Below are 21,284 nucleotides of genomic sequence, written 5' to 3'. Positions count from 1 at the left end.
CCTCCACTTAGGGCGGTCTTTGGCCAGAGACTCCCAGGTGTCAGTGGGGATGTCGCACTTTATCAGAGAGGCTTTGAGGGTAGTACAGATCCATGGACACCCATTGCTCTCTGATCTCAGTTACTCTCAGCCAAAGTGACGGATGGTGCCTTGTGATTGGCCTTCGTGCCAAAGGGGTTAGGCTGGGCAAACATCAACTGGGGCTTCTGCTCCTGATCACTGTCCAGTGACTTAAAAAACACACATATGTGGGAGCCAGTGTGCTCACACATGAAGAGTGGTGACTTGGATGAGGTGCCAGAATAGCAATATCACTTCTTAAACTGTACTTTGGCAAGAGTCCATTTAGAGAGAGCATTACTGCGCATCCAACCCATGATGTACCGGAGCTGGGAATGTTTGCTGTTTGCCATACAAAGGGGAATGGACTGCTTTGGTAGAATGTGTCTTTAAGTCAGCTGTATGAGGAGCTGTATTGTAAATCAAAGTGGATGTGTGGGTTACAGATAGGATTTTAGGGATTTCTCAAAGTGCCAGAGTTAATGACCAATGGTCATCGGATTAATTATTCTATTCTGAGGGGGTGAGGGATATGTTAATCTTCATCCACAGGATAAGGTAATTAGATTGTAAATCAATGAGTGAAACTAGAAGGGGGAAATCATTACCATGTGGTGGGGGTCGGGTGAAATTTTTAACCTTGATAATAAATGAGGCATCTATGGTAAAAATGAAGAAGAAACAACCTTCTTTATAATTGCATTTATTAAGTTAATCAGTGGTAATCCTAAAACTACGCTGACTTTTTCACCATTCCTGCGGTTATGACACAATTGTTGTTATTCATTACCCATTGTAGGACTCTAAGTCATAACTTCCTCTCAGTGTTAAATCTCATCATTTAAGGCTCTCAATTACAAGGGTGGGCTCGGATCAGAACCTGATGCCATAACAGATGCATACTCCCCGCAGGTGTCAGTGAACAGTGAACAGCAGCATAATACCCATTATATGGCTGTCAGTTGTAACCTTCCACTAACCCACCTTCATTGTCAGCTCTCCTTCACAACACTGTGGGGAAAATTTCCTCTGTGCAGTAATGAAATCATTATAAAAATGAGTTTACAATTTTGTTAGATGTGGTACACACAGCAATTCTCCCCCCTCAGTTCCTTAATGCCTCTTCCTCACATTATCAGACTGTCAGTTTTAACATCTTTTATAAGAACATAAGGATCTGAGAATTTTTAAGATCAGGAAAAGGCAAAAAAAATTACCCAATCTTTATATCAACCTCATCTGTCTGCTTTCACACAATATCCCTTAATATCTCCTCTCTCTTAAATTCACTTACATTGTCCACTTCAATGGCCTTCCCTGGTAACATATTCCACAGTGTATTCCTTTTGGGTGAGAAATTAGCACCTAGCCTTCCTCTCTTAATCCTAACTTCCTAATTTATAACTTGTGCTCGTTGAAATTTGAACCCTTTAATATAATGGACAATTTGGCCATACCAACTTTATGAATTCCCTTCCTAATCTTCAAAACTCCTGCTAGTTCATTTGCTGCCATCACTTTTGAGGAGGAGGGGAAGCCTTCTTCACTGCTAAGGAGTTAAAGGCTACCCGGTATTATACCGATTCTTACAGACCAATAAAGCTTCAGGTACAATTCCTGTCTGTACTGACTTATCTGCTGAGTAGGTGATACCTGTACTACAATTGGCATTAGCATAGGAACATTCAACGCCTCGAGCATGTCCTGGCATTCAATTAGATCATGGCTGATCTGTATCCTCCTTGGTTCCCTAATACCCTTGCCTAACAAAAATCTATTAATCTCAGTGTTGAAATTTTCAATTGACCCAGCCACAGCAGCTTTTTGGGGGAGAGTTCCATATTTCCATTGCTCTTTGTGTGAAGGGAGGAGAAAGTCAGCCAGAGTTCAGGCAGGAAGATAGGGATGTGAGGTAGGGGGAAAGGGCGGGAGAGTGGGACCAGCTGAAGTGCTCTTGCAGAGAGCTCGACGGGCCGAATGGCCTCCTTCCGTGCTGTAACCATTCTATGACTCTATGAGCTAAGGGCAGGATTGTGCTTGGGATATGTTGCACACCATTGCTGCCTCGTCTCAGGCAGGAAGAATGTCCATTTGGTACCGAAAAGTGGCTATTGCTGGAGAAGCAGATCGCAGTATGAACCAGGCCATTCATGGGAGGAAGCGAGAACATTGAAGGGAAAAAGAAACTCTCGTCAACAAACTTATTGGCAGTAAATTAATTGAATCACAGCTTCATATTAATTGCCTCAGACTGGGCAGCTTTGCATCAAGGGAGGGGCTGTTACATCAACACTACCGAGAGTCTCTCCAGAGTCTGCTCATTAAAATTGCACATCTGTTCAACATGCTAATATAATGCTTTGCCGCCACACACCCAGTTCAATGATGGCGTTTAAAAAAATAACAATGCCTGAAATCAGAGCGGGACCTCGCTCCACAAGAGCCCCATTCTATTGCTATAGCAAAAATGTTTACATAACCCAAAAATAAACACGCACAGACTACCAACGAAAAGGTTATTAAGAGATTTAATTTCACCTTTGTGTGTTTTATTGGGTGAATGCACGAGGTCACTGATCAGCAATGGTGCTTTGAATCATTTCCAAAACTCAACAATCCCGAAGTGTTATTTGGAATTATATCTGGGTTCACATTTCAATTGGACCATACACCACTCAACTACAACAACAGGACTGGCTGATGAGGTTCATTTATATTCATTGCCACGCAGTCAAACTTTACTCATGTTAAACAGAATTGGAAGGTTACTATTATGCATGAAATATCCTGATTCGCTGCCAAAGGTGTCACAAAGTATAAAGGGGGCAATTTCCTGAAAATATATTGAAATTGTCGGTGTTATCCACAGTAATTAATAAGAAAACATCTGTGCAGTCATATAAATGTTTGACTTACTCTATTTGAGAACACATAGACCACAGATGAAACTGCTCATCTAGGCGCAGCTTTTACGTGAGCGACTGAGTATCTTTTCTCCCCCCCGCTGGGTCAGGTACGAGGGTAAATTCATGGCTCCTGTATTCCCAGGAGGAATGGAGTGTGGCCCTGAGATTCAGCACTAGTGTTCTGGCCCTGACTCTCACCTACACCCCTGCTTTGAGTGTAGCTCTGCGCTGGAAGCCCAGGATTGGTGAACGTGCCCTGCAGTTACACGGATATCAACTGCGCTGTCATCTGTACTGAACTGGGCATGCTTTATGTGAGAGTAAAAAAAAGATATTTGTACATCCCAGCCAAGGCCTGTCCTGCCCTCCTCATCTGGTACCCTTTTCCAGCAGCAATCAGCAGATAGCAATCAGAAGTGGGAACTCTGGTCGATTTCCATTCGCTTGACTGCAACCTTTACTTCACTGTGGTCAATTGTAACATCACAACCACTGCCCTGCCTGAGATCAGTCCATGGATCAAACCTGACAGCAGGCAGGCCACTAGAAGCGCCAGTTGAATAACTGGAAAATTCTCAAAGATCTTCTCCAGGTTTGCTATAAAGTACATTATTTTTTATCAGCTGACAGCTTCCTTCAATGGCTCAGGGGATAAATGGACTGTTAGGTGTGCCGTTGAACTATACTGACCTGGAAAGCTCAAGCTTTGGTATCTAGGTCAGTGCTGAGTTAGCTAATCTGAGCCAGGGCTGTTAATAATTGGCTGCAATGGTCCTGAGCTATTGAGGAGAACAATAAACTGGGCTTCATACTCTTGATTAGTCTCCAATGCTGCATGTGGATGTTTGGCAAGGACAGTATTGGGCCCATTGTAACTGGATATCCTGCAGACAGACACTCAGGAGTGGAATTGTAACCCTCCCCCGCCCCGGGTGGGAGATTCAAATGAGGTCTTGCCATTAAATTCAGTTGGACATCCACCTTCCCCCTATTTCCCTGCCGCTGAAAGTCGCTCTCGCTCCCTCCCCGCCTCCCTGTTACTATCGAGGCCTTCATTGTTTAGGCTCAGAGATCATAAAAGTAGCCCGTTGGGTGCGTGACTGTAGTGCAGCAGGCAATGTACTTCAGCCTTAGTCAGCCCTTCCAGGAGAGGAGGAGACAAAACTGGAACCAAAAATAATAAGAGTGAGGACTTGATTATCAGCGTGTCCCAGAGCCGTTCATTAACCAGTGTTTGTGAGAGGCTTGTGGCTGCACATCCACAGATTTTCTCCCCCGTCGTTTAGGGAAGCACTTAGCACCACTTGGCCTGACCACACAGCTGAGGTCAGAAACATGTTGGGTGGGGACTTGTACTGAAACCTATGTCGTGACAATCCAGTGCCATTAATGTTGTCACTAAGCTTTCACCACTGGTGTCGTGTACAATTTTCATACAGTATTGACATGAACAGTGGAAAACATTGAGAAGTACAATTACAGATTTTGTCTTTCCAACTTAGGTTATGTATGGAAAGAGAATTTTGAGTTAAATAAGCACTGATAGCTCTTGGTATGTCTGTGACTCTGGTGGTAATAGTAGGAACAATTTGAGGGGATGAATTAAGAATATCACACACAATGTTAGACTGTATTGGTCAAGTACAATTCTCCCAATAATATCCTAATACCAAGACACTAAAAAGCCAGTCCCAATACAGACCACCGTGCAGTTTATCTTTTAAGAACTTCGATTTTCATCTCTTTGTAATCCTATTCCATTTCCAACAGCAGCCCTGTCACAGGTCAACAAAGGACAAGAAGGTCAAGGGAAACCACACTGCCTTTTGTGGACTTTAAAATGGTTCCCACCCTTTAAAACTATCCATAACTCAAGTGTCTATTTAAATAATTCTTGTAACATTTCTGTCGTGTCCCCATGCCACCATTTATAGCTTTCTTGCTGATGCCTGTAAAATATTTCCATTAGTTGACATGAATTTCATCAAACAATCTTCTAAGCCTCTTAATTTAACAATGATATATTGCCCAAACCTTACAATAAAAACAAAGCCTCACTTCAGTGTGGAATGCCACTCCCTGGAGGTCAGGACTTGTTGCTGTTGAGTGAGCACCTTCCCACAATACATAGTGCAAATACAATTTTCAGTGAATGAATGAGAAGCTCTGTCAGCAATGAAAAGATTTGAAGGTATAAATTCAAAGGGTCATTTATCTGAAGTCATGACAGGGTGGTCCTTTTCAGGACAATGAAGGGCCAACTTGGACAATGGCACAAGGTTAAGCACTCTCCCTGGCCCTCCATAAAATCCTTAAGGATTAAACCTAGACCCAACCCTGATAAACTAAACCAGATGAAAGGAAGGTGTGCCAGACTGTCTCTGCCTCTAGGAGTGATCAATAGTTTGTCTCAAGAACCATTTCTGGAGTGGCAAATTCTTTGTATTTGGGAGGATGAGGCATTGTCTCTATGTTTGGATGTTTAGTTGCAGAGAGTGTTGGTACAATCATATAACAGGTTGCATGTCAATCTTGCGCAACACTTCTTAGCCCGTGAGATATTATTTACAAGATAGCTGTTTTGATCCTCTTTTCAATTACAACCCCCTCTTCGCCTGTGGAAAAATGTAACTACAGCGAGGAAGGAAAAAATTCAGCCAGGGTTTCTGCTCATCACTATCTATCGACTCCTGTTGGAAAGGATGTGTAGATGTCAAATGCGAATGGGATCAGGCTTGGTTGTGATGCCCCCCATAATGAAATAGCTGGTGATAGGCATTGTCTAGGATCGGGCATGCAGAATGATCACTAGGCAACCTGCACCTTTAGAACCATGCCTCAGCATGAGTCAGCATCTTCAGTCGAAGAGGAGAAAATGATCGACCCCTCGCCCCCAAAAACAACACACAAAATATCTCCCAGGAGGTTCAATGCTGAGTTGACCCTTACAGAACAAGTTCTGGCCTCTTGCGAATTTACTCTACTTTCAAATTATAAATGTGCTCCTGTATACTTACAGTCGGCAGACCCGGTGCTGAGCGGCCCAATATCATCTGGGAAAGTAGCTTCGGCCAGTCCAGACAGCACCGAGAGAAACAGGAGGATCAGTGACTTCATGGTGAGAGAGGAAATATGGCCTTCTTCAGCGATGTCTGCAGGCAAGGACACAAAAACACAGCGGTTAGCACAAGCGTCTGCGTTAATTTAAAGCTAGTGAACCTAGTCATTTCCTAAAGCAGTTTTCTGTAATAAAAAGGTTGTGTTTGGGCACAGACCCTCTAGCAAAGTAAGCTTTCTGTGAGGCCATAAGTCTTGATGTCACACAGGATGCAGGGGGAATTGTCCTCCAGCTTTGATTGTAGCTTCAAATGGAATGGTAGATTTCTGATATAGAAAATAATGAATGGCTCCCTTTGTAATACAGAGACTGCATTAAACAACAAAACTACGCATACACAAAGTTTGTCGGGCGAGTGCAATGCTCAGTGTGGTGCTGAGCCACACAGTACAGGTCCAATTCTTGATGTGTGTTGAGGTGGTGGGGCAGCAACTTCAATGAATCAATTGACCCTAGTCCCTCTGGGTTAGGGAGTGTAGGGGACGGGGTGAGGGCAGAAATCAGCCCGGGTCAATGTCTGGGCAATACTGAAGAATGGCCACCCGGACAAGGTGTCTGAGGGCGCTCAGTACTTGTCGAACCCTACCCCAGTAAGAGTCAGTGCCTTCAGGGGAGAAGGACAGAAAATTAGGGGGACGGGTGAGAGCAGTCAGTAGGAATCACTTGTCTTAGTTAAAAATCAGATTAATATTATCCAGCACACTGATATAAAGGCATGAGAGATCATGAAAGTTGTAGAAAACAGGAAACCTAACAATTTGCTGAGGTGAAAGCTCATTTAATCTTTTTACTTAACTAAAACTGCACAATTAAAAAAAAACCACAATGAATGAAACAAGCAGACTTTCTTCATACGCCCATTTACCATTGGAATAGTATTTAAAATTGCTCAGGTATATCAAGTTATTACAGCTGTTAGGATTATCTCAGACTTCCTTTGCTGCCGTTTGTTGGAAAAGAAAAGGAGAACCTGCAGACTTGTTTAATCCTTACCCTGCTGAATGATTTACCTCTCTGGCCCTCTAAATCACTGGAAGAAAATCAGACTCTATATCAATTTCCTCAACTTTCACAATGGCTGGTGCTCTGTGCACATATAGCAGACCCTTGGCTATCTGCATTCCATTATTTCTGAATTTTCATGGATATTAATGCGAGGCTGCCCGCAGATCTGTTTGGTTCAAAGCATGATGTATAATTCAGGTATGCAGACACCCAATTTGATTTTGTTAGCTGGCTCGACACCAGTCCTCACACTGCTTGGCTTCACACTGTATCTTAATTTTAACAGAGCTATCGTTCTTGCCATCTCTTTATTATTGGTACTTGGGTGTCAATAAACTAACATCTGTATACACATATGTGCACAAACAAAGCTCTCTTTCCCTTGGCCAGAGGGTGATGCAGAGCTGGCAGTATAACTTTGATTTGCCACCCCCCGTGTTACTGAGAGAAAGACTTGCATTTATATAGCGCCTTTCTCTACCACCGGACGTCTCAAAGCGCTTTACAGCCAATGAAGTATTTTTGGAGTGTAGTCGCTGTTGTAATGTGGGAAACACGGCAGCCAATTTGCACACAGCAAGCTCCCACAAAAAGCAATATGATAATGACCAGATAGTCTGTTATTTGTTATATTGATTGAGGGATAAATATTGGCCAGGACACCGGGGATAACTCCCCTACTCTTCTTCAAAATAGTGCCATGGGATCTTTTATGTCCACCTGAGGACAGACAGGGCCTCGGCTTAATGTCTCATGCGAAAGACGGCACCTCCGACAGTACAGCACTCCCTCAGCACTGCACTATAAGTAACTACCAGCCTCTAGTAGTATAAGAATATCCCTAGTGACTGTTGCCGTTTAAATCTGGTGATTTATTTGATTGTTTTTACCTACAGCTACGTTTATAATTATTCTGCCTCGTACAAAATACAAGAACGATGGGCTAAATCTATCAGCTGACCTTTACAATCAGTGTATAGGAGCCCTGTTAGATGAACTGCAACACTGATTTGCCATCAAGAATAAAATCCAAACTCCCATTTGTATTGAAATGCCAGAACATGCTTAAAATTGACCACTCAAGGAATTCGTGACCAAGGACTTTTCTGGGCTTTAAGGAATGCCTGAATTAAGCTGTTTCATTCCTTCTGTATTGGACTTGATCACAGAACAGTGCAATAATTTATTACTTTTGGTCACCGCACATTTTCCCGTTCCCATCTTAAGCCCAATGTGGTGTTAGAACCTGTTACTGCCAAAATCGGTACATTTTTCTGTTCAGTTTGTGGAACCAGGTTGTTGCTGAAAGACAGCACATTCAATCTTAACTTTCAAAAGGAAATTGGTTCTCTACTCAAAAAGGAAAAATTTGAAGGGCCACGGGCAAAGTGCAGGGGAATGTGCTGCAAGTACAGCTTGGGCTAGATGGAACTCTGTCACGATAGAAGGAAATTTCCTCTCTTATTCATTTGCATTTATGTCCTGGCCAATATTTATCCCTCAATCAACATAACAAAAACAGTTCACCTGGTCATTATCACGTTGCTGTTTGCGGGAGCTTGCTGTGCGCAAATTGGCTCCTGCATTTCTCACATTACAACAGTGACTACACTCCAAAAGTACTTCATTGGCTGTAAAGCACTTTGCAATGTACGGTGGTCATGAAAGGCGCTATATAAATGCAAATCTTTTTTCTTTCTTTCCTTTAAGATTTTAGTACAATTTGGAAACACAGAGAAACTCCCCCCCGAGTGATGTCAACCCAACAGCAGAAGTCCGTCCCCTACTCCAGCAGTGCTACATTTTCCATTTCTTACACCAGCCTTTCTTATGGGATAGGGTGAGGGGTTGCGGGTGGTGGTGTGCGTAAGAGACTGCCAATTAGTGTCAGTTTATGGGTGCATTCACGCTGTGGAGCTGTACCCGCTGGGAACCAAAAGCTGAACTCACGTAGGATCCTCACAGCCCTACAGAAAAATAAACTTTCATCACTTCAGTGGATTCAAACCTAGGCCCCACGAGTGAAAACACATTGTGGCACCCCTGTCCCCCCAGAGATATGATTCTCATTTCAACAAGTGAGGACAACTGAATAATTCATGAACCACATAATCAGTCTCATGAGTGGAGCTAGACGTGGCCCCTGGTGTCTCAGTTGGTAAAGGCACCACTCCATATTGTAATGTACACATCTGTGAGTATGCTCACGGGTTTGTAGAGCTGTTGATCACACCAGGGTGTCCCTGGAGATGGAGCATGCGGTGTCCACCGGTACGCTTGCGGTCTTCCATGAGAGGTGGGCACTAGAGCGACTGGAGTGCATCATCACTACCGGCAACCAAATTCTAATTTGACTGTTTACGGTTCACAAAGTTTTATTTATTAATTTGTCGGTTCTAGTGCCCCTTTAATAAGGGGGTACTCAGCTTTATCGTTTAATTAAAATAGTTGGAGAGCTGTTGAGTTGGGAGTGGATTAGCCAATCCCGTGATGTTCACAAGGCTCAATAAAACCCCAACCAGTTGGGTTTGGGGGATCCACGATGAGGCAGGCGGTTGAGCCTGGTGCATGAACTCGTAATATGTAGTGTGATTGTTAAACCTTTGCTAATAAACCAACTAGTTCTTAATAGTAATGTGTTGCTATGAATTCTTAAGCAAAGAACCCATGAAGCAAATATATTACACATATATTGCTGAGTCATACAGACTAGAAAGGACTCAGTTCCATTTCCGACCTGGACTGAACTAGCTTGTCTCATCTAGGCCATAGTGTTGGTGGTGTTACAACTGGTTTCATTGCCCTAGGACTAAGAAAGGGAACAGAAATCAAGCAACGTTCCTGCCCCTGATCACTGGTCAGTCACCCCTGCTGGAAGAATGCACTTGTGTGGACAGTGTCAGGGTTTGCTGTGATGCATCTTGTAGTTGAATAGCCCGCCCACACTCAGAGTATAGGATAATATGAAAGGTTTCTGCCACCTAAGGAATCGTACCACAACAAGAATTAGTGCCTCGGTGGGTGGGGGGTGCGGGGAGACACTGGCTACCACTCGCTGTGCTTTTCTGGTTTTAAGAAAATCTGTTCATCTGTGTGGAAAGGAGAAAGCTGGCTGCACAGTACTGAAGTTTGCAGATTACTGCCTAGCAGTCGGTACTGTACGCAGGATGTCAGGGGCTAATCAAGCAAGCGTATCAGGTTTTTGTTGAATGTTTGGACAATTCTGTGCCTCGTGGGTCTTCAGTGTGCAGACCTACTTTTAAACTCCATCGCCAACAGCAGCTTGATACTAATTGAGCTGCCAGTGAGCTCTGGGGCTCACTCCCCCTTGTGCAATCTTTGTTCCTTCAATTGCCTCACCTCTGCTCAGGAAGGAGGTTGCTTCAGCTTGGTATAGTGGTGGCGAGGCCCCAACCCGCGAGAAACCATCTGCGACAGGTCGGGGCTATAAAAGGAGCGGAGGTGCGGCAGCATGCCACTGCTAGGTACAGCACGAGCCAGTCCGGGAAGGTGACGGCTGTCAAGAAGGAGACTGGAGTGGACGTCACCATTACCCAGGTTGGAGATTGGAGCGTGGGCAGGTACAGCAGGAGCGGTGAGGTCGGGGAGAAGAAGCAGCGAGAGATGGCAGAGCAATGTGATCGGAGCCCAGGAGAGGCGCGAGTTCGGGGCCCAGAAGAGGCGAGGGCCCAGGGGCAGCATGGGCCAGCCCACACTGCGATATGTGTGCGCGCGAGGTCCGTGCAGCAGAGCTGGTCTCCAGTCGTCTTGGGTAATCCTTGCCACTGGATAAAGGCCTAGCTCTGTCAAGCCCGTGTGGTGGCTGGTGTGCAACAGTCACCACGCGTTAAAACAATCCACGTACAGGCATCTTCCACCCTTCAACATGTAGTTCGAGACCTGGAATATTAGGTCCTTCATTGAAACTCATTGAACTCATCCCTTTTTGGTGTGGAAGCAAGTCATCCTCGATTTGCGGGACCACCTCGGAAGGAAGAGTTGCATGGACACCAACAGCCCTCCGGTACACCTTGCTTTCATCACCATGTGTGAGCCACGGTCAAAATCCTGGAACTCCCTATCCAACAACACTGTGTCAGAACCTTCGCCACACAGACTGCAGCAGTTCAAGAAGGAGGCCCACACCACCACCTTCTCAAAAGGCAGCTAGGGATGGGCAATAAATGCCGGCCTAGCCTGCGATGCCCATATCCCCAGAATGAATTTAAAAAAGGACAATGAAGTTGTTTGGCTATTTGACCACAAAGGGCATCACAGTCTGATCCTGTCCTCATCCAACATCCAGAGAGATTTATTTTCCAGCGCGGGCCACTGAATCGTGATCAGAAGCAGTAATCCTGGCTGATTTTTACTCCACCCGACCTCAAGTTGACTGTGACCAGTTGTAGCACCTCTACTGCTACCATCTCATCAAAGACTCCGAGACCAGGCTTGCTACTTTCCTGTGACTCAGTACCTCGCTGAGCAGTACAAGGGGGCTCATTTGTGTGCATTTTATTTCAATTTCAGTGGAAGCAGATGGCTCCTACGCTAAAAATAAAGAGATCATTTTATCTGGCAAAGACAAAGCCACCTGTTGAAAATTCACAGAACGGCTCCCCGCCCCCACCCCGCCCCACCCCGCCCCCATCCCCTCGCGTGACCCAGTTGTGAAAGGTACTGCCATATGTGCAGCTGATCGATTCAGACAAGCGGGGTCCCACATTTGATCACCAGTTAGGTGATCTCAGGTGGGATTGGTCAATGGCTCTATTCTCACAGGCTAAGTGTGAGGGTGGGTGGGGTGATCCCGAACATACTGTAGGGATTTTCATTTCCAACGTACATCAGTTGACCGGCTGGGTTGAGCGATCAGAACGGCCACCTGATGTCACCAGTGACAGGCCCGAACCATTTTGATGGGTGGGCCTCATATGCATGGATCTGGAGAACTGATTCAGCGTTGGAAACACTGGGAGGGACAGAGAATCCGGTAGCCCAAACCCTCCAGTTGATCTTCAAAGGAGAGGCCCAGGCCAATAGGGAGGAAGAGGTAGTCAGGCAGCGGTCAGGAGTAACAAGCTTATCCTGTCCTCAAACATTTCTCCACAAACCTGAATTCTGGCCTTTTCTGAGAGGCCTCCAGAAATCCCTTTAAGTCGCGCAAGTTTAACCACTTCTGTCAGTGGGCAGGGTTTGTGCAGCGTAGACACTGCATGCTTGCAGTTGAAAAATGTATCAGAGTCCCATGTGTGTTATAGAACCCCTATTTACTTATAGTTAGGAGCCTCCCTCCCCTTTCCCTCAGGAGCCCTGGGTGCCTATTTTGCCAGCTGTACCTAAATTGCAGCAGGTACGAAGATGGCGCAAAGTTTCCCTTTGTGATTTTGGACACGCTAAAACCGCATTCCTGCCCTAAAACAGGTCGGTAGACAGCCCCCATTGATCCTGATTGCCATCGCGTGACCTCTGCTGGAAAGTGTGCACGTATGGAAGGCAGGGGCAACTTTGGCCATTTAGCCGACTAACGCTCACAACATATGAGGAATGGTCACTCGCGTGTGAGGGTTTCAAGGTCAGCCAGTGTCCAGTAATTGTATTCCAGCAAAAGGCAACCCCTTCAGGAAAGTACAGAGGAAAATGGAAAAAAAACCCACAAAAACTGTCTGTGAGAATTTGAGCTCCTCAGGACAAACACCACATCCCCACTATGCTCGATGAGTCAACTGTTCAAAAGAAATCTGTCTGCCTGAAACAAACTTTTGTTCTCTATGGAAGATAAGGAGTACTACATTAGGGAGGATTTCAATGCCGATTAATTAGAGCATCGTGCAATCCTGTGTGCATGCAGTGAGAAGTGGTCACTATGCCCTGGGCTAATGAGCCTGGGGTTTTGTGCCTGGGGTTTTATCCAATAACCTCTGCTTGATAATGGCAGGCATGTGCTCATCGGGTGAGGGATGACTGTATTCGGCTGCGATGGCCACAATCACTCTACCGAAGCTCCCTGTCTGGGCTCACACATGACAAATGATGACTTTTGACGAGTCACTCGAGGATGGCCGGCATTGGTGAAACCGTCTCCCAGCACAGGTCGATGCCTTTAGGAGATATGGGGAGTAAACTCAACAGGAATAATATAAGGGAGGCGGAAATGCATGTTGGATCTCACCTGACTTGCTTTCAAACCTGAAGTCACCTTTGTAAATAAAACACAGCATAATGAATTCACTGATTCCCCAGCTCCTCTTTTCTGGAGAGGTTTATTGATATTCAATAAACCACTGAGATGGCTCCAACCAAGAAACTAACAACATCAACATGTTTTCCGATGCTGATATTTTTGCACCCAACCTTCTCCTCCCCCCCTCCCCCCAGGACAGATAACTCTCTGCAACCATGGGAAGAAATGAAACAACATAAGCATCCCTCTGCAAGATCAGCCATTCTTGTTATCTGTTCATCTACTCTTTCCTTTTCTTTCCAAGTGTTACTGCCTCTTCCTTGAAGCAGCCGACACGTGCTGAGAGATAGTGCCATGGGCTCCATCAGCCCACACAGCCACATGACCGTTCGTCAATGACAGCGAATGTCAGCAGGGGAGGGAGAGGAGGGAAAGGAGGGCACGTATTCCCTTCTTTCCCAGTGCCCACAAAGGTGCTTTCCAGTGAGAATAGGCTGACGTTTCGCCTCCCTAACTTGGGGTGCTGAGACTAATTGCTGCACCACTATTGCCACCCAGTTAACTCAGTGTAGACCGAGAATCAGACCGCCACTCTTTCAATGCCAGACTCCCTTTTTTAAACTCTCAGAACAGACGTTTACACTTAACTCTTTAACAGCTAGAAATTTCAGCCTTGCTGCACAGGGCATTTTCAGCTTAGTACGTGGTGAGACTGAAACAAACACTAATACTACAGTCACAAAGCTGCTCAAATGTCAGCACCAGACTTCTCGCTGTAATAGTAACCCTTAGCACACAATGAATGAGTTTACACAACCAGTGTACTCTTCTTCTGGAGGCTGTAAAAGAACATGCGTGTCTAGTGACAGCCCTTTCCTGTCTTAAATGGAAAAATGAGTCCATTTTGGCCATGATCATACCTACAACACCGTGAAGTTGGAGTTCTGTCATTTCAATGGCCAATCAAATGACAACTTCCTTTCAAAGTTTGTTCCAACTCCAAAGAATGAAAAGGACTTGCATTCTATAACACTATCACATCACTGACGACATGCTAAAACACTTCACATCGAATGAACAACAACAACTTGTATTTATATAGCACCTTTAATTTAATAAAACGTCCCAGGGCGCTTCCCAGGAGAATTATCAAAACAAAATTTGACACTGACTCACACAAGGAGATATTAGGGCAGAAAGCTTGTTCAAAGAGGGAGATTTTAAGGAGCGTCTTCAAGGAGGAAAGAGGTAATGAAGTACAGTCACTGTTATGTGGATAGCGCAGCAGCCATTTTGCACACAGCAAGATCCCACAAGCAGCAAATGAGGTCAATAACCAATGAATTATTTTTTGGTGGTTTGCCTGAGGGAGGAATGTTGGTCAGGAAACCAAGAAAACTTCATGCTCTGATTCCAGTAGAGCCAAGGGACCTTGCATATCCACTGAACCATCGGAACAGGCAGACTGACTTCGGCTGGATAGGACAGCACCTCCAACAGTGCAACATTCCCTCAGTACTATACTGAAGTGTCAACCGAGATTATGTGCTCAAATCATGGATGGGTTTGAACCCACGAATGACTGACTCACAAGTGAAAGTGCCACCAACTGAGTATCAAAATGATTGCTGAAAGCAAAGAGGCAAAGTACAAAGTCAAAGGTCTTAAGCTTGGAAAAATAGAAAATAAAGATTAAAATAAATAGTACAGCGAAACAAAGCTGAAAATAACAAATACAAGTAAGCTGGAGACAAGAAGATAGTGAAAATTAAGGACAAAAAGTAGAAAGAAATCAAACCACAATATGCAGGGCTTCACAGTGGAGAATTTCAGTTCTTTGACACATTAATAATAAATTTAAAGATAAAATAGATTGTTGCTGCATTTTTTATTCATAAAGAAATATACAGCAGATTGTTTTTTTTTACAAGTTTTGTTAGAAGAACCAAAACCAGAGAAGCAAAACATTTCTAAGCAAAAGCTCGGATGGACCAGCTACTGACAGGGTTCTTGTATAATGCTCTGAACCTTGGGTGTGTCAGCTGTGCTCAGTGGGTAGCACACTCGCCTCAGAGTCAGAAGGTTGTGGGTTCAAGTCCCAATCCAGGGACTTGAGCACAAAAATCTAGGCTGCCACTCCAGTGCAGTGCTGAGGGAGTGCTGCACTGTCGGAGGTGCCGTCTTTCAGATGTGACGTTAAACCAAGGCCTGGTCTGCTCTCTCAGGTAGATGTAGTTATTCTCAGTGTCCTGGCCAATATTTATCCCTCAATCAACATAACAAAGCAGATTATTTTCACATTGCTGTTTGTGGGAACTTGCTGTGTGCAAATTAGCTACCACGTTTTCTACATTACAACAGTGACTACACTCCAAAATTACTTCATTAGCTGTAAAGCGATTTAAGGCGCTGTAGAAATGCAAGTCTTTCTTTTTTACAGACTAAGCTGGAGGGAGCTGTACCAGGTGCTGTACCAGGTAGCTGGTCCTCGGGAATGTTTACAGAGTCTGGAGAAAGAGTGCTCACACGCGGAGCTCTGACCTCTCTACATGTGCCGCTTTCCACCTTTTCTTTATCTGATGCCGCCACTGGCACCTGGAAACCCGCAATTCCCATCGGACAAAGACTTAGCTTCATGTTTTTACATTTAAGTGGAGGCGCAGCAGTTGGGGAAGACCCATGAGATTGTGGAGTACTGATGTTGGTGGGTCTCCAGGGCTTCCCTGCTTTACCTTACCAAGTGCCAGCGACTACGACAGCACTGCGTGTCGGTCAGCGAGACACTCATAACGGAGAAACATCTTTTGGTTGCAGGTGGTCTGATAGATAGACATCACTCGGAGTGCAATTAGTCAAAACCACATGACGCCACCCACTGAGCATGGCCCAGACCAAAACACAAATTAATCAGCATTAAATAAAACTCTCTCCGTTCTCAACAAAATTGTAGGCACTAACCTTGTCACATTCAGCAACATAAGCAGGGAACAGAGGCACTCCTGAAGGATACATAGTGTCCCAGTGGTAAGAAGAACTGTCTATGCCTTCCCTGTCATTAATATATGTAGTGCATCTCAAGCAGGGTTTTAGGTTTGCTCTGTGTACTAGGTGGCATGCCATGATGAATAAAATATAACTTAAAAAAAAATACAGCCCTGTGTGCAGTGTGACTAGGGAAGGGGAGGGGGTTCCTCATCATCCTTGTTAATGCATCCGTCGTCTTATACAACTCCAATCAAAAATGAGTTTGGTTTGGAGGGCAAAAAATCAATACAATTTTATAGCATGCAATTTAGCCATGATAATGTTAACCCTTTTCATACGGCAACTCGACTAAAAATAGTCAAGCCACCCTGTCTGCCTCAAATGGTTTCATCCAAAGTTAAGTCAACTTGTTTAATTCAATATTTTAAGTTGAATTGTAACATGATCCGAAGCCCATAGCTCACCATGTCTGTGATATGAATCAAGCTCGCTAAGTTTTAACCCAGAGCAATCTTGGTGTGTCAGTTTGTTCAATTCATTAAAGAAGACGCAACACGACCATTACATGGGAGCCGTATTCTGCTGCTGTTAATAGTTTATGATGGTGTGTCAGAATGCAGCGGTGAATTAGCATCATTAGAAATTACTGGAGGCTGGTTCTATGAGGCTACGAGTCCAGGTCACGCAATCTTAATTTTCATATCTTCGCCATTAGAGGCATGGGAGTTGAAACATTTTGGCAATTGCTTATTTAATAAATGGAGAAAACAACTGAACCCTTAATAATGAATTAATGAATCGAGCTCTATTTGACAGACATATTTAATGCTTTGGCAACTCTTTTGTTTCCTTCAAAACACAAAGGACAGAATTGAATTAAAAGGATTGCCGATAGCATGCGGGGTCCCATGGTTCTCCCTGCCTGCAGGGCAGAGATGGACAATGTGCCCAGTTGCCTCTCCTGCCCTACTGCAAACAAGTGGGCAAAACACTTGCGGCATACAGCTGCCGGCTGGAATGGGTCTTTGCAGCTAGAAAGCTACCGAAAGGTCGGGGGCCCTCTCCACCTGACTCCAGCCTCCCAAAGCCCATTCCCAACTAAATCCACTGCTTCTTAGGCAGTCCCTCGGAGTCGAGAATGACTTCTTTCCACACTAATATGAGTTCTTAGGTGACTGATGAGACTAATGCGGGATCTACAGTCTCTGTCACAGGTGGGGCACACGGTGGTTGGAGGGACGGGTGGGTGGGGTGCTTGGGTCGTGGTGCCCTCCTTCCACTGTTTGCGCTTGGCTTCCGCGTGCTTCCGGCGAAGAGACTCGAAGTGTTCGGCACCTTCTCGGATGCTTCTCCTCCACTTTGCGCGGACTTGGGCCAGGGATTCCCAGGTGTCGGTGCGGATGTTGCACTTTTTCAAGGAGGCTCGGAGGGTGTCCTTGACGGGTTTACTCTGCCCTCCTGAGATTTGCTTGTCGTGTCAGAGCTCGGAGTAGAGCACTTGTTTCGGGAGTCTAGTGTCGGGCATGCGGACAATGTGGTCCTGTCCAATGGAGCTGGTCGTGCATGGTCAATGCTTCACTGCTGGGGATGTTGGCCTGAGCGAGAACATGAACATTGGTACGCCTATCCTGCCAATGGATTTGCAGGATCTTGCGGAGGCAGCGTTGGTGGTACTTTTCCAGTGCTTTGAGGTGCCTACTGTACATAGTCCATGTCATACACCCTAAACATGATGCCACCAACCGCTCTCCACTATCTCATATGCCATCGAATACCCTGGCTCCATGTGCAGTACAGTCACTGCCAAAGGCCACAAGTGAAGGATGGAAGCTTGGGTGAAGTGCAGGCGTGTTATTGAATGACAATTTGATAGAGACTATAAATGAATGGGAGGCTATTACTGGGCGCCAAATTGTTGGAAGGGATTCTATGAAGTTTTAAGCCACATGAGCTTTATTCAAAGCAATAAATAAATCAGGAGTGAGGCTACATTACAGTATGCAACACAAATGTTATTTTACATGAAATACATTTCTTATCACTTGCAATTTTAACCCAATGTTTTGCAGTCTTCTGACTGTGGGTTTGAGCTGTGGCTCAGTGGGTAGCACAATCACCTCGGAGTCAGAGGGTTGTGAGTTCAAGTCCCACTCCAGGGATTTTGAGCACATAAATCTAGGCTGACACTCCAGTGGAGTGCTGTGCTGTCTTTTGGATGAGATGTTCAACCTAGGTCCCATCTGCTCACTCAAGTTTACGTAAAAGATCCCATGGCACTATTTCAAAGAAGAGGTGAGTTATCCTTGATGTCCTGCCCAATATTTGTCCCTCAATCAACATAATAAAACAGATTATCTGGTCATTATCACGTTGCTGTTTGTGGGAGCTTGCTGTGCACATATTGACTGCCGTCTTTCCCACATTACAACAGTGACCACACTGCAAAAGTACTTCATTGGCTGTAAAGCGCTTTGAGACATCCGGTGGTCGTGAAAGGCGCTATATAAGTGCAGGTCTTTCTTTCTTTAGCAGTTTAAGGCCATCAGAACAGACTTATTTAAATAATCTTTGTATACATGATGTGACAGACTGGAGAAAGATGATAAAAGGTCTCGTTAATAGGATCCTGTAACAAGAGAGAATTTAACTGGGAAATAATGCAGGACTTTCTGTGTTTTGAGTTACATATTATTATAGAGAAAATATAAGATGTTGGTAGGCTAAAGTGGGTGGGAAAATAGATTAAAATATGGGATGGTTGATGAGCAGTGGCAGACATTTAAGGAGATATTCTATAACTTGCAAAAAAAATATCCCAATGAGAAGGAAAGACTGTAAGAGAAGAGATAACTAAGGAAATAAGGGATGGTATTAAATTGAAAACAAGGGCATACATTGTAGCCAAGACTAGTGGGAGGCCAGAGGATTGGGAAACTTTTAAAAGCCAGCAAAGAACGACTAAAAAAATGATAAAGAGAGGGAAGATAGATTATGAAAGTAAACTAGCACGAAATATAAAAACAGATAGTAAGAGTTTCTGCAGGTACATAAAAAGGAAAAGAGTGGCTAAAGTAAATGTTGGTCCTCTAGAGGATGAGACCGGGGAATTAATAATGGAGAACAGGGAAATGGCAGAGACGTTGAATAAATAATTTGTATCGGTCTTCACGGTAGACGACACTAAAAACATCCCAATAGGGGATAACCAAGGGGCTATAAGGAGGAAGGAACTTAATACAATCACTATCACTAAAGAAGTAGTGCTCAGTAAAGTAATGGGACTAAAGGCTGTCATGTCCCCTGGACCTGATGGCTTACATCCTAGGATCTTAAAAGACGTGGCTGCGGAGATAATGGATGCATTGGTTGCAATCTACCAAAATTCCCTGCATTCTGGGGTGGTCCCAGCGGATTGGAAAATGGCAAATGTAATGCCCCTATTTAAAAAAGGAGGCAGACAAAAAACAGGAAACTATAGACCAGTTAGCCTAACATCCGGAGTCCATTATTAAGGAAGCAGTAGCGGGACATTTGGAAAAGCATAATTCAATTAAGCAGAGTCAGCATGGTTTTATGAAAGGGAAATCATGTTTGACAAATTTTCTGGAGTTCTTTGAGGATGTAACGAGCAGGGTGGATAAGTGGGAACCAGTGGATGTGTATTTGGATTTCCAGAAGGCATTCGATAAGGTGCCATATAAAAGGTTACTGCACAAGATAAAAGTTCATGGGGTTGGGGGTTATATATTAGCATGGATCGAGGATTGGTTAACTAACAGAAAACAGAGTCGGGATAAATGGGTCATTTTCCGTTTGGCAGACAGTAAATAGTGGGGTGCCGCAGGGATCGGTGCTGGGGTCTCAACTATTTACAATTTATGTTAATGAATTGGATGGAGGGACCGAGTGTAATGTAGCCAAGTTTGCTGATGATACAAAGGCGGGTGGGAAAGCAAATTGTGAGGACACAAAAAATATGCAAAGGAATATAGACAAGCTAACTGAGTGGGCAAATATTTGGCAGATGGAGTATAATGTGGAAAAATGTGAGGTTATCCACTTTGGCAGAAAAAATAGAAAAGCAAATGATTATTTAAATGGAGAAAAATTGCAAAGTGCTACAGTACAGAGGGACGTGGGCCTTGTGCATGAAACACAAAAAGTGAGTATGCAGGTACAGCAAGTAACCAGGAAGGCAACTAGAATGTTGGCCTTTATTGCAAGGGAGATAGAGTATCAAAGCAGAGAAGTCCTGCTACAACTGTACGGACGACTGTACACACCTAGAGTACTGTGTGTAGAGTTCTCAACTCTCGAACATATTCACACGAGGCATATACTGCAGACAAGGTCACTCATGACCTGCACCTTTATTCCCCGGACCAAGGAGTGCTGAGCCTGCGTGAAACCTCCCTTTAAGTACCTGGCTGATCAGGTAAGGAGTGTCTCCCACAAGTTCACCCCCTGTGGTCAAGGTGTGTATTTCACAGCTGTATACAGTGTACAGTGTTGTTACGTATTGGTTACAGTTATGTGAAGGTTACAAACATGACATCACCTCCCCCCCAATGTCTTTGGGTCAAAGGTTGAGTATTTCAGGCGGTCAACGCTCTCTCGTGGAACGCCGCAGTTGTGGCTCTGGTGGTTGGGCCTTAGCATGCGTCTCTGTGGCCTGAGTTGGTTCCGGCCTGTCCGGGCTGGCCGCAGGGACTGTGCATGCTGTTGACTGTCCTTGTTGCTCGATCACTGGCAGTGGTGTGGTTGACATCCCATGGTCTATTTCAGGTTCCTCAGTGTCCATGCTGAACCTTTTCTTTACCTGGTCCAGATGTTTGCGGCATATCTGCCCGTTGTTTAATCTGACCACTATGACCCTATTTCCCTCTTTACCAATTACAGTGCCCTCAAGCCACTTGGGTCCTAGTGCATGATTAAGCACAAATACCGGGTCATCCATTTCTATACACTTCCCTCTTGAGTTTCGATCATGGCACTCGGTTTGGGACTGCCGCTTGCCCTCAACAAT

At 44.7% G+C, this 21,284-nt stretch overlaps 1 protein-coding gene across 1 annotated transcript in view; it reads right to left on the bottom strand.

The window, feature by feature from the left end:
- sema6bb (sema domain, transmembrane domain (TM), and cytoplasmic domain, (semaphorin) 6Bb) overlaps nucleotides 1–21,284 on the bottom strand; it is a 454,736-nt gene that overhangs the window by 327,712 nt on the left and 105,740 nt on the right. Inside the window, exon 2 of the mRNA XM_070860875.1 lies at nucleotides 5,984–6,118. Coding sequence (XP_070716976.1) covers nucleotides 5,984–6,083 — 100 coding nt within the window. The 5' untranslated portion in view covers nucleotides 6,084–6,118. The remainder of the gene's footprint in view (nucleotides 1–5,983; nucleotides 6,119–21,284) is intronic.

This window comes from Pristiophorus japonicus, chromosome 18, assembly GCF_044704955.1.
Source record: "Pristiophorus japonicus isolate sPriJap1 chromosome 18, sPriJap1.hap1, whole genome shotgun sequence".
NCBI classification, from domain to species: Eukaryota; Metazoa; Chordata; class Chondrichthyes; family Pristiophoridae; genus Pristiophorus; species Pristiophorus japonicus.
The sequence above is the reverse complement of the archived record's forward strand: the minus strand, read 5'-3'. Positions and strand labels throughout refer to the sequence as shown.